Below are 13,692 nucleotides of genomic sequence, written 5' to 3' on the forward strand. Positions count from 1 at the left end.
CATCATCAGTCCACACCTTGAACCTGTCCCAGTCATTCAATACATTAGACACAATGTTCCTCCGGATATCAAGAGTGAGCCTGATATGGCCGTGCAATATGTAACAAAGAGAATGGAAAAGGCAGGTGCCATCTCTGGGCATGGAAACCACTCGGTAAGTGACAGTTCTTTGATCGATAGTGATCACCTCGATAGACATAGGGGTACAGTTGGAATGATAAAGGAAATGGGTACCTGAACAATGTAAAGTAAGTCTAAAATACCTACACAATAACTATAATCGTAATAAACGAACAATAAAACAGCGGAGAACCCGTGGATTAAATAAAAAAGCTGCATTTATCAGCAGGGAGACGTGAATCCCATGGTGAAGCAAGGAAGGGAATGTAGAGACTGGAGCAACAGAAGGCCTTATATAGGCAGGCAGCCAACAACGTGGGAGGCGTTGGGATGGGGGACCCAACGCAGCCTCACACGGTGACCGAGCTGGAGGCTATGGACATATATATGTATGTACGTAGGATTCAGTTAGCGTTGTGAACCTGCGTACCAAATTTGTGGGGCCCATAAGTAATAAAGGCCGTTGGAAAGTTCAATATGGCGGCTGACAGTGGTGTCATACCACTGAAATAAGTACCCGCCTACCAAATTTCGTGAAGATGGGGCCATAAATAAGAAAGTTCAATATGGCGGACGTTGTCGACCGTTATGACCGTTACACATAGAATTTCTAAATGAAACCTGCTTAATTTTTTTAAGTAAGCTGTAAGGAATGAGCCTGCCAAATTTCAGCCTTCTACCTACACATAAAGTTGGAGAATTAGTGACGTTGGAAAGTTCAATTTGGCGGCTGACAGTGGTGTCATACCACTGAAATAAGTACATACATTGGTTTCGGTTAGCGCAGGGGAGCTGCCTACCAAATTTCGTGAAGATGGGGTCAGCCTTCTACCTACACGGGAAGTTGGAGAATTAGTGACTTTGGAAAGTTCAATATGGCAGCCAACAGTGGTGTCATACCACTGAAATAAGTAAGTACATTAGTTTTGGTTAGCGCGGGGAAGCCGCCTACCAAATTTCGTGAAGATGGGGCCATAAATAAGAAAGTTCAACATGGAGGACATTGTCGACCGTTATGACCGTTACGTGTAGAATTTCAATATAAAACCTGCTTAACTTTTGTAAGTAAGCTGTAAGGAATAAGCCTGCCAAATTTCAGCCTTCTACCTACACTGGAAGTTGGAGAATTAGTGATGAGTGAGTGAGTGAGTGAGTGAGTGAGTGAGTGAGTCAGTCAGTCAGTCAGTCAGTCAGTCAGTCAGTCAGTGAGGGCTTTGCTTTTTATTAGTATAGATATGCAACAAACACCCACATTCATTGCTAATAAACAAAATATCACAAAAACCTACAAAAGACAAATACTGAAATATATTGCTCATATATTTAAAAAATATGTAATAAAAACAAAATAAATAAATAAAAAGAAGATAAATAAGAAGAATGCAGCTGTTTCTTAGATCCCAGTATCCTCTGAAAATTCAGTGTGATGGTGGACAACTGAAATTGCACATCTGGCGTAGCGTCTAGTCTGTTGTGATATTTAGTTTTTTTACCAGTATATTTAGAAAAGCCATGAAGAGTGTGATTTGTGTTGCAGTTTTCTTCAACATTCTTAATTCATGTTATAGTGCCAGACACTTTTCCTGCAAATGCTTTGCTCCATCGCTGCATACTTCAATACATCTTCCCAGCTTATTTCATGCATTTTCATGAAGTTATAAATCCAGTTAAATATATTCTCGCCTATGGTATTCATTTCCAAATTTTCACAACAAAGCAAACCTTATTCAACTTTTTTTAAAATCCAGTTGAAGAAAAAGAAGTAAAATTTCTAGTCCAGCAATGGCTCTGGACTCATCTAACTGTAGCATAAGTGCCACATACAGTACATGTAATCGTGAAATAAGTTCTGCTTTAGTGACATCAGCAATACAGCTAATATCTAATATGCCTTGATACAGTAATTTTGAAAATTTAACAGAATTTTTGTCAAACATATACAAGGCGATACCTTTTACACACGGTTTAATAAGTGAATCACCAATGACATGTGCCTCACCATCAAGAGCAATGTGGTAACAAATTTTATATGATGCTCCTATTGCATTTTCATTATCCATTATGAATTTTTTTTAATATAAAATTTTTTAGAATTATTATGACTTTCTTTAAAAAATGTTTTATCTTATCTTTTATCTACTGTATATGTTGTGTTTTTTTTTTTTCAAATGTCTATGTACTTTTGCTGGTGCATCTGGAGCTTCTTCATCACTAGTATTAGTAAATCCAAACAACAAGCCACCAGAATTACATTTATGATTTTTTATTGACATCTGCACACAATCGCAAGATGCAGATTTTTAGTGTGAATTAACAAAACCACAGGAGGCTCTTGGATCTCTGTTTCTACAAATTCTCTGTTTTCTACATTACTAGCAGCTCAAGTTTCCTTTAATGTCTCACATTTTAACAAGTAATCAATTATAAGTTAGAAATTCTATACTTCAGAACTTTTTATTGAAAAGAGATAAAACTACTTTTTCATTAAATAAATTCTTATTAAATTTTAAGTAATTTTATCAATTATTGAAAGACAAACTTATCTTGCAGAATCCCTGAATTTTATTTATGGAACCAACTTTGATAAACACTGCTGTATTTGACATATTGTAAGCTCTACAGTGTTATGTTTATCTCATGGAAAACAAGCCAAAAATGTTGAATTTTTTTCAACATGTAACAGAAACATGTAAATACCAAAACGTTAACATAAATACAGCTGAAATCCATAGCAAGTCCCAACTCTAGCCATATTTTAGAAATGCTAATAGGTGCCCAAGAAAGTGGCCCTCAGGGTCTTCTTCACTCTTGTGGACACTAGGGATCACTGTTGCCCCTTAAACCCAACAGACAGACATGCAGGACACACAGTAAATGCACCAAGAAGTTGTTTAATTCTTTTTTCTTTCTCCTTGCAGTGCCCTCAAAGTACCACAGCCACAATAACACAAGCAAATAATACAATTATCATAATTCTTTCTTTCTCCTCTTCTCTTTCATCCACCTCCACCTGACTCTGACTTGCTTTCTGGGTGTTCTGCAGTATATATTCCGTGACCCAGAATTGCTTCTGTTCTTCCTCCCATGTGACTTGCCACACTTCCAGGTCAGATGGAGAATTCAAGTTCTTTCATCAGCCCGGAAGGGATTCTGGGCTTCTGTCCCCATTACCTTCTAGTACTTACGGGGTTAGACGAGAATCTTGTCTCCCATCTTTGTTCCACAGCATCCCCTGACGGCATCCACGGCACCCAACAGGGCTGAGATATCGAACTCCAAGTCTCAGGATGTCCTGTGGGATTCTGGGGCACTGCTACACTCCAGGGGAGCTGCCATCTAGCATCTTTGGGGAGGCAGTGTCCTAAAAAAGCTGCCTTCCCCCATCCTTCCATCTCAGGGGCATCCCGGCTGGGTTAAACGGCCAGCCATCTCTTACACCCTTTAATTTCTACAAACCTAGACGCAGCCCTAACACTAACCTAGAAAATAAAGTACAAGGTAAATTGTAAGCAAAAGCAAACAATGACGAAACACAAAAACAACCATGCTGTATGTTAGCACAAAAAACATTGCAAGGATGGCATCTAGCAGTTAACAGCAATCAAAGCAGAGCAGCCACATACCAAAGTCACAGAGCACACGAACAAACGCGTACAGTCATGATCCAGCAAACACAGAAGGCAACAGGCCAGCAGCACACAATAAATGATTAACTATACATCAATAATTAATTGATAAAAAGTAAGTAAATAAAAACATGCCAACAGCAGTGAAATTTAATACCCATGTATTTAATCTTAATTGTCTCTTTCTCTTTCTTTATATTTTGGCTTATGTGTTGCTTAAACAATTGGAAAAAGACAGTACGACCAACTTATCTTTTACTGTAAAAATTCCTAAGGCTCTTATTCTGTTCAATTAATTTTCTCCTACCTGTTTCCACCTTCATAAACCGTGTTAATGTTCGTTCCGCTTTTAATCAGAAACTCCAGACTTTTGGTCTTTTCCTGTCTGTAGATAAATCAAAGAAAGAGCAAGGTTAATAACTACGTGAACACAGTTCTATTCAAATATATATCAACACATATAAAACTTTTTTCTTTCTGTCTGTAGTTATGTTATGTGCATTTCTCATTCCAGACTGAAGGTGTGCTTCACATTAACGAGATTCGTAAAGGATCATACTGGTCAGATCCCCAAAGTGGTTACTGAAGTAGGGGCACAACTAGCCACCTACTAAGTAAGTTTTATTTTATTTAATTTTAGCTTGTCATTTTTTTAAACTGATAATCAGCTAATATTATTTTAGTACCTTCTTTTGCTGCTGTCCATAATATGCGCAATAGGACTCTTTAGTAACAATATATTGGAAACTTTATAGTAGTTCACTATCCCTTTCTCTGTGCTGTACACAATAAGTTCAGTTCTGAGTCTTTGATAGATATAAACACTGTTTAGTCAATGTGATGTCTTGTCCGTCTGTGTGCATCTATGGCACACATAACAAGTAAAAGGATCAGTCTTTATGTAAATAAATTAGGCACTCTCATACAGTGGGTACGGAAAGTATTCAGATCCCCTTCAATTTTTCACTCTTTGTTATATTGCAGCCATTTGCTAAAATCATTTAAATTAATTTTTTTCCTCATTAATGTACACACAGCACCCCATATTGACAGACAAAAAAAAGAATTTTTGAAATTGTTGCAGATTTATTAAAAAAGAAAAACTGAAATATCATATGGGTCTAAGTATTCAGACCCTTTGCTCAGTATTTAGTAGAAGCACCCTTTTGAGCTAATACAGCCATGAGTCTTCTTGGGAAAGTTGCAACAAGTTTTTCACACCTGGATTTGGGGATCCTCTGCCATTCCTCCTTGCAGATCCTCTCCAGTTCTGTCAGGTTGGATGGTAAACGTTGGTGGACAGCCATTTTTAGGTCTCTCCAGAGATGCTCAATTGGGTTTAAGTCAGGGCTCTGGCTGGGCCATTCAAGAACAGTCACAGAGTTGTTGTGAAGCCACTCCTTCATTATTTTAGCTGTGTGCTTAGGGTCATTGTCTTGTTGGAAGGTAAACCTGCGGCCCAGTCTGAGGTCCTTAGCACTCTGGAGAAGGTTTTTGTCCAGGATATCCCTGTACTTGGCCACATTCATCATTCCCTTGATTGCAACCAGTCGTCCTGTCCCTGCAGCTGAAAAACACCCCCACAGCATGATGCTGCCACCACCATGCTTCACTGTGGGGACTGTATTGGACAAGTGATGAGCAGTGCCTGGTAGTCTCCACAAATACTACTTAGAATTAAGGCCAAAAAGTTCTATCTTGGTCTCATCAGACCAGATAATCTTATTTCTCACCATTTCAGAGTCCTTCAGGTGTCTTTTAGCAAACTTCATGCGGGCTGTCATGAGTCTTGCCTCTCCTCACTGTGTGGAGACAACCAGGCACTGCTCATCTCAGATCTACCAGCAGGTTCAAGCCTTGAGCATAGTTATTGTCCACATGTTCTCTCTGTATCCTTATGGGGTTTCCTCCTGGTACTTCAGTTATACCCAGAAGTACAGTATGCTAGCCAGGTTCACTAAAGATTCCAAACTGACTCTGTACAAGGATGAGTGTGTGTGTGAATGAATCCTGAGATGGACTGGCACCCTTTGCAGAGCTTTTTCCTGTCTTGCAGCTAGTGTCTCAAGGGGAAACTCCAGCCCTTCCAAGCCAAACTGGATTAAGAGAGCTTGATATAAAAAGGATTTGAATTGAAACATCCATAGCAGATGTTTAAAATCTGACTTTGATACCCCACTGTCCCATGACAGAAAATACACCTTAAGAAATCAGATATACTGCATGGACTAAATAAATTATTAATAGATTTAAACTTTATCCAATTGTTCCTTTTTTCAGGTAGTAATTACCATATTAACTGAGGATATAAGTAAAGGATCAAAGCAACATTGTGTACAGATAATGGAATGGTGCTCTTTGTCATTGAAGATGGTGCGTCACTAACACAATAGTAGATCATTTAAAATTTTTTGTTTAAATTTACCTCCCACATAAAACTAAAACTATGATCATTAGTAAATATGATGCAAGGCGTGAGTAATGCAATATTGACTAACAGCCCTGTGTTAGAGAATAGGAGTGAGGCTTTGTGTTGCAGTTCAGGAGAAACAGAAGTAAGTTAATTGACTTGCTCAGTGAGTCAACAGAAGGGACTGAACTAGCAGCCTTGTATTTCACAGCCCAAATGCTCAACTAAAATGCCAGACTGTGTTGCTGCAGCACTTGCTATGATTACTATGGAAGAATCTTTGATGGACTGTCTGGATTTTTTTGCCTCTTTTGATCCCCTCCACCAACATTCTCTTACTTATTATATGCTGCTCATTAAATACATAACGATACATTTTCAGATGTGAAAAACAGTCAAAGAATGTACAGTTGGCATTTTCTTAACTGCTTTGCTCTGAACAAAGTTGCAGGTGCCTATTCCAGGTAGCACAGGGTGCAAGGCAGGAATAAAACCCAGGACAGGGTGCCAGTCCATCGCAGGGTAAAGCACACACGGGCCAATTTAGCATCACCAGTCCACTAAACTTGTATGTCTTTGGACTGGGAGGAAACCAGAGCACCTGAAGGAAAACCACACAGACACAGGAGAACATGCAAACTCCACACAGGGAGGACCCAAACCCTGGTATCCTTTTTGCAAGGCAGCAGCGTTACCAATACACCACTGTGCCACCCCACAGAATGTACAGTATTTCACTAAATACAATATTGAGGTCACATTTTTATTATATAAACTGAAATGTCTATGATGGGTAGCACAGTGGCAAAATGGTGCACCTCAGCTTCAGAATTGTGGGGCTGAATTCCAACTTGACCACTACCTGTGGGAAGTCGGCACATATTTCCTGTATCTGCATGGATTTATCTCTGAGTGCTCCGATTGTCTTCCTACATTTCACCTTTGGAAACTCCAAAGTGGCCTGGTCAGTGTAATTGTGGGTGTTTGTGTCAGTGAGTTCATGTCCCACTTCGCTCCTAATGCTTCCTATCACAAAAATGTAAAATATATCAGGTTACTAATTTAGTGTAAAATCTTAATTTTAGGAGCACACTGGCTTGGATTGGCTGCCTCACGTTTGGTGATTTGTGGCTGTGTTCTGTTTGAATGTTCTCACTGTCCTTGTGTGGGTTTCCTTTGAAAGTTAAAAAAACATGGGTGATGTCAAGCATCATTCCTAAATTGTATCATTCCCAATATGCCCTTTTGACTTAGGTAAGTAAGTAAGTCTAGTAGTGCCTCATAATGGTGTAATTTTAGGAAGCAAAGTTAGTCATACAATATCTTTATTATAAATGTAATTATTTCTGTGATGTTTCCACATCCGTTTCATATTCTTCTCCAGCCAGTAAGACATTCCTCCCACATCTGAAATATGTTGTATTATGTTGATTGGTGACTCTACAACTAGGTTCAAGGCAGTAGTCAACCCTGAATGGCGTACCAGTCCACCTCAGGTCTCAATCACATACATACAGGGCCAGTTTGGAATTGCCGATTAACATACCACACCTGTCTTTGGGATGTACAAGAAAAAAAAGACTACTAAGGCAACAATCCACATGAACATGAGGAGAGCATGCACAGCTCACTCAGAGTCCATTGAGCTCATTCAAAATTGTATTTCTTGCACTACCATATAATGAAAGTTTTGGAAGTGATGAGCATCATGAAAAAGTCATCACAATAAAGACCGAATCATTCATTGTGTGACTGATAGGTCTGGACATTAAATTAATTCCTTGGAACTATGGTAAGCCATGTGACACAATTTTACATTTTCATCTCCTGCTAAAGCAGTCCTTTAATCATTTTTACTGAAGGTCAGTCCAAGTTGTGTTAAGGCAAGTAAGAAAATATACAGTATTAATAGCATAAAATTAGTACATTTGGAGGCTTAGGTAGCTGATTTGAAAGTTAGAAGATTACTACATTGTCTAGTCACTTAATTAAAGAGTTAGTTATTATAATTATTTTTAAATAACTAGGGGGCCCTGCCCCCTGCTCGCTTTGCTCGCCCACCCCCCGGTTTGGTTTACCGGATATACAATTTAAAGACATTGTTATTTTCATGGGAATTGTTACATATGCATTATTTTCATTTCTACTTTAAAACTTTTGTAAAAACAATACTTGTCCTGTATTTCTGGCCCCGGGCGTGGTTAAATCTTTCTCGCAGGACGTATAACACTGCTTGTGTTGTGAAGGGGGGGGTGGCTGAACGTACGGTAAGGAGATGCCGTCGGATCATCTGCTATCTTTCTGCTGGTGCTGGCAAGCTGCATGTTCTTTTTGTCGCACTGCACGTCGATCATTTAAAAGCCTGTACAGCAGCTGTCCTTTTGCCACTTCGCGTTTTGAAATGGGGGGGTTGTGAGGGGCCTGAATGCATGCTTAGGAGAAGTGTTCGGATCATCTGCTGGCTTCCTGCTGCTGCTGGGAAGCTGTGTGTACTGCTTGTCATTGTTTTAAGAACTGGGAGCACATGATGTCTATCTGCCAAAAGCATTCCAACAACTGCTTGGTTAGATGTCCGGGAACTTATTTTAAATGTGGTCTCACTGCCTTGTCTCGCGTGACATTAAAGTGTCTCTCACAGGGCATCAAATTGCCTTCACGTGACATTAAAATGTCTCTTGCGGGACGTCAACTTGTCTTCCGAGAAGATCACGATCAGGATTTTTTTTAATCACGGTTCGTCTCCCTAGTCTCACTCCCAGGATTTTTTTTAATAATAGATAGATAGAAATATTTCTCGTACAGTTGTGCTTGAAAGTTTGTGAACCGTTAAGAATTTTCAATATTTCTGCATAAATATGACCTAAAACATCATCAGATTTTCACTCAAGTCCTAAAAGTAGATAAAGAGAAACCAGTTAAACAAATGAGACAAAAATATTAGACTTGGTCATTTATTTATTAAGGAAAATGATTGAATATTACATATTTGTGAGTGGCAAACGTATGTGAACCTTTGCTTTCAGTACCTGGTGTGACCCCCCTTTGCAGCCATAACTACAACTAAACTTTTCCAGTAACTTTTGATCACTCCTGCACACTGGCTTGGAGGAATTTTAGCCCATTCCTCTGTACAGAACAGCTTCAACTCTGGAATGTTGGTGTGCTCGCTTTAGGTCCTTCCACAACATTTCAATTGGATTAAGGTCAGGACTTTGACTTGGCCATTCCAGAACATTAACTTTATTCTTCTTTAACCATTCTTTGGTAGAATGACTTGTGTGCTTAGGGTCATTGTCTTGCTGCATGACCCACCTTCTCTTGAGATTCAGTTCATGGACAGATGTCCTGACATTTTCCTTTAGAATTCTCTGATATAATTCAGAATTCATTGTTCCATCAATGAAGGCAAGCCGTCCAGGCCCAGATGCAGCAAAACAGGCCCACACCATGATAGTACCACCGCCATGTTTCACAGATGGGATAAGGTTCTTATGCTGGAATGCAGTGTTTTCCTTTCTCTAAACATAACGCTTTTCATTTAAACCAAAAAGTCCTATTTTGGTCTCATCCATCCACAAAACATTCTTCCAATAGCCTCCTGGTTTGTTCACGTGATCTTTAGCAAACTGCAGACGAGCAGCAATGTTTTTTTGGTGAGCAGTGGCTTTCTGCTTGCAACCATGCCATGCACACCATTGTTGTTCAGTGTTCTCCTGATGTTGGACTCATGATTATTAGCCAATGTGAGAGAGGCTTTCAGTTGCTTAGAAGTTACCCTGGGGTCCTTTGTGACCTCGCCGATTATTACACGCCTTGCTCTTGGAGTGATCTTTGTTGGTCGACCACTCCTGGGGAGGGTAACAATGGTCTTGAATTTCCTCCATTTGTACACAGTCTGTCTGACTGTGGATTGGTGGAGTCCAATTCTTTAGAGACGGTTTTGTAACCTTTTCCAGCCTGATGAGCATCAACAACTCTTTTTTTGAGGTCCTCAGAAATATCCTTTGTTTGTGCCATGATACACTTCCACAAACATGTGTTGTGAAGAGCAGACTTTGATAGATCCCTGTTCTTTAAATAACACAGGGTGCCCACTCACACCTGATTAATTGAAAACACCTGACTCTGATTTCACCTTCAAACTAACTGCTAATTCTAGAAGTTCACATACTTTTGCCACTCACAAATATGTAATACTAGCAAAATACCCGCGCTTCGCAGCGGAGAAGTAGTGTGTTAAAGAAGCAATGAAAAGAAAAGGAAACATTTTGAAAATAACGTAACATGATTGTCAATGTAATTGTTTTGTCACTGTTGTGAGTGATGAGTGTTGTTGTCATATATATATATATATATATATATATATATATATATATATATATACACACACACACACATAAACATATATACATATACATATCTATACATATATACATATATACATACATATATATATATCTACATATATACACACACAGCTATTTCGTATCAGTGCAATACGCTGCTTGTTAAAACGGATAACTCCGCTCTTACGTGCAAGTCTGCGTGGATATTATGAACTATCGATTTGTTCAAGTTCTATTTAAATTTTAAATAGAAGGAATTTTTATTTAGTCGACAGAAATATCTTTGGTAGGAATGGTAAAACAGACAGGAATATTATTCTGAATAAATCAACTCAAACCTTAAACAACTTATAATATTTTGCTCTCCATAAAAATATATCCTGTCTAAATTATACAAGTTAGAAATAAAGTAAACGTTAAAAGAACAAACATTCAAATTTCTTTACTCTTATGTAATTTTATATAAAAAATAAACTTAGATTTTAAATATCCCAAAAGATTTTGCTCTCCATAAAAATATATCCTGTCAAAATTATACAAATTCAAATATGAACATGCTGCATAACAAAACCTGGAAATATAAATAAAATGTGTTCCTTTCAGCAATAACAAATCAAATCATTCAGTTGTCTTTGCTCATATGTCATTTTAGAGCTGGACGCCTGGCATCTTTTTGGCAACAGGTTCGTTTCTGTTTGGTGTGAGGTTCTGTGTTGTGGAGATTCTCAGGATGGATTGCAGGTGCTCATCAGTGAGGCGACTCCTGTGTGCTGTTTTGTTAGTCTTTATCACTGAGAAGAGCTTCTCACACAGATATGTGCTACCAAACATGCACAAGGTTCGAGCCGCATGTAGACGGACTTTTTGTTCTTCAAAGTCACCAAAGCGCCGTGCAAACTCAGTGCGCTCAGTTTATCAGCAAAGTGCGTATTTGGGAACACCGTAGTGACGACTTGGTTTAACATTACTTGGCAACAGGGAAAGTGGGGCAAGGTGAACTGGTGCATTTGTGTCTCCCATAAAAGCAGCTTCACTTGAAATCACTTTGTGATTGTGCACGAGTTAAAGCGTCCGCTGAAGTGTCAGATTCTTATTTAATTATTCTGCTTTCTGTATCTTCTGCATTGCATTCAGGTTACCCTGATGTTTTGTCTCATAGTGCCGTCTTAGATTAAATTCTGTAATTACAGCCACATTAGCTCCACAAATGAGACACACGGGTTCAGTAAACATATACTCAGCCTCCCATCGGTTTTAAAGGCTCTATTTTCAGAATCAACTTTTCTCTTCAGCATCGTGTGAGCTAGCTTCGCAATAACTTGCAGCATCATAAGGTAGACTTGATTAGCGCGGTAAGTGTTAGGCAAGGCAGCTGAAGCGCTGCATTATGGGATCTGTAGTTTATTGTGTTACCAGCGCTTCATATACCGGGCTTTAATAACAATAATACAGTATATAAAATGATCTCGCGGGCGGATATAATTACGCCGGGCGGATGTGGCCCGCTGCCCTTGAGTTTGACACATATGGACTAAATAGAACTTGAAAAGATATATTTTTCAAATGTGATCGCAATTCAGATAGAGTTGACCCAGCACTACAGCCTGCATCCTCCCTCGCTCTTACTTTTTACCGTTCATCTAATGAATACACTGAGTATGGCTTTACCAAAACAATCATTGATGGCGAATAAAGTATCCATTATTCGAGTATGTAGATCGGGATATATATATACATATATATATACCAGCGTATCATAGCGAGAAGTAGTGTGTTAAAAAGCTAGAAAAGAAAAGGGAACATTTTAAAAATAACGTAACATGACTGTCAATATACAGTATTTGTTTTGTGAGTGTTACTGAGTGTTGCTGTCATCAAGGATTTGATTATCATTATTTCTTTCAATCAGGTTCGTATTTGTAGGATGTGTTGTGTTCAAGTTACATTCCGTGTTTGTCAATCGTTGTAAAGATGACAGGTTTCATTCATCGATTCGTTTCTTACTGCATCAATAAACAGCTCGTCTTCTTCTTTATCTGAGACCTGACACACTGCATGCACGGGTTTTTTTTACACTGTCTTCCTTTAGCGGGACATTGACTTTTCCAACGTGTGCTTTGTTTCCGCAGTAGTTGGATTTATGAATATGCTTATATGTATCAGGCGCTTCATATTTTTGCTGCCTTTTCAATTGTGTAATTCGGTTTTGTTCAGCGCTCTTTGGAACTGTTGCTTTTATCTGTGCACTCGCGTCAGTTCACGTGAGCCTCGGTGTACATGCATCGAAGGTTCCCAGCTGTGCTGGTGCCATCTCGTGCTATGTCCATGGCTGTATTTAATGTTACCTTAGTCCTGGCACTTAAAACTTTCTCTCGCAGTTTCGCTGAGTTTGTGTCAAACACCACCCTCACCATCTCATCTTCCTCTCCATAAGCACAGTCCTTCACCCGTGAATATTTATCCGTGGCAGTTTGCTATTGGATTTCCGCTGACGGACGGCCTTATATGGGCAGGCACTAAATTACAAGCGCCAGCGCAGCCTGTCTATGAACTTAATTTAAAGTGTAGGTTTACATCGTGCTTTGTTTCCGAAGTAGCAGAACTCATGAATATGGTTGTATATGTCACTTGCTCGCTTCTTATTGTTTCGCTGCCTTCTCAATTATATAATGCATGTTTTCTTCAGCGCTTTTTTGAGGTCTTCCTGGTTTTCTATGTACTGCGTGATTACGTGGGAGGCGTGATGATGTCACACGAAACTCCGCCCCCACGGCGTTGAAGCTCATCTCCATTACAGTAAATGGAGAAAAACTGCTTCCAGTTATGACCATTACGTGTAGAATTTCGATATAAAACCTGCCCAACTTTTGTAAGGAAGCTGTAAGGAATGAACCTGCCAAATTTCAGCCTTCCACCCACACGGGAAGTTGGAGAATTAGTGATGAGTCAGTGAGTGAGTGAGGGCTTTGCCTTTTATTAGTATAGATTCGATCATTTTCCTAAATGACCAAGTATAATATTTTTGTCTCATTTGTTTAACTGGTTTCGCTTTATCTACTTTTAGTACTTGAGTGAAAATCTGATGATGTTTTAGGTCATATTTATGCAGAAATATAGAAAATTTGAAAGAGTTCACAAACTTTCAAGCACAACTTAACTGTGAGTCATATTAAAACAATAACAGTGATAA

General features: G+C 39.0%; 1 protein-coding gene across 1 annotated transcript in view; it reads right to left on the bottom strand.

Moving 5' to 3' along the window:
• The window catches only part of LOC120534588 (serine/threonine-protein phosphatase 6 regulatory ankyrin repeat subunit B-like), a 78,548-nt gene that overhangs the window by 14,968 nt on the left and 49,888 nt on the right, over window positions 1-13,692 (bottom strand). Inside the window, exon 8 of the mRNA XM_039762179.1 lies at window positions 4,054-4,131. Coding sequence (XP_039618113.1) covers window positions 4,054-4,131 — 78 coding nt within the window. The remainder of the gene's footprint in view (window positions 1-4,053; window positions 4,132-13,692) is intronic.

This window comes from Polypterus senegalus, chromosome 8 (assembly GCF_016835505.1).
Source record: "Polypterus senegalus isolate Bchr_013 chromosome 8, ASM1683550v1, whole genome shotgun sequence".
Lineage (NCBI taxonomy): Eukaryota > Metazoa > Chordata > Cladistia > Polypteriformes > Polypteridae > Polypterus > Polypterus senegalus.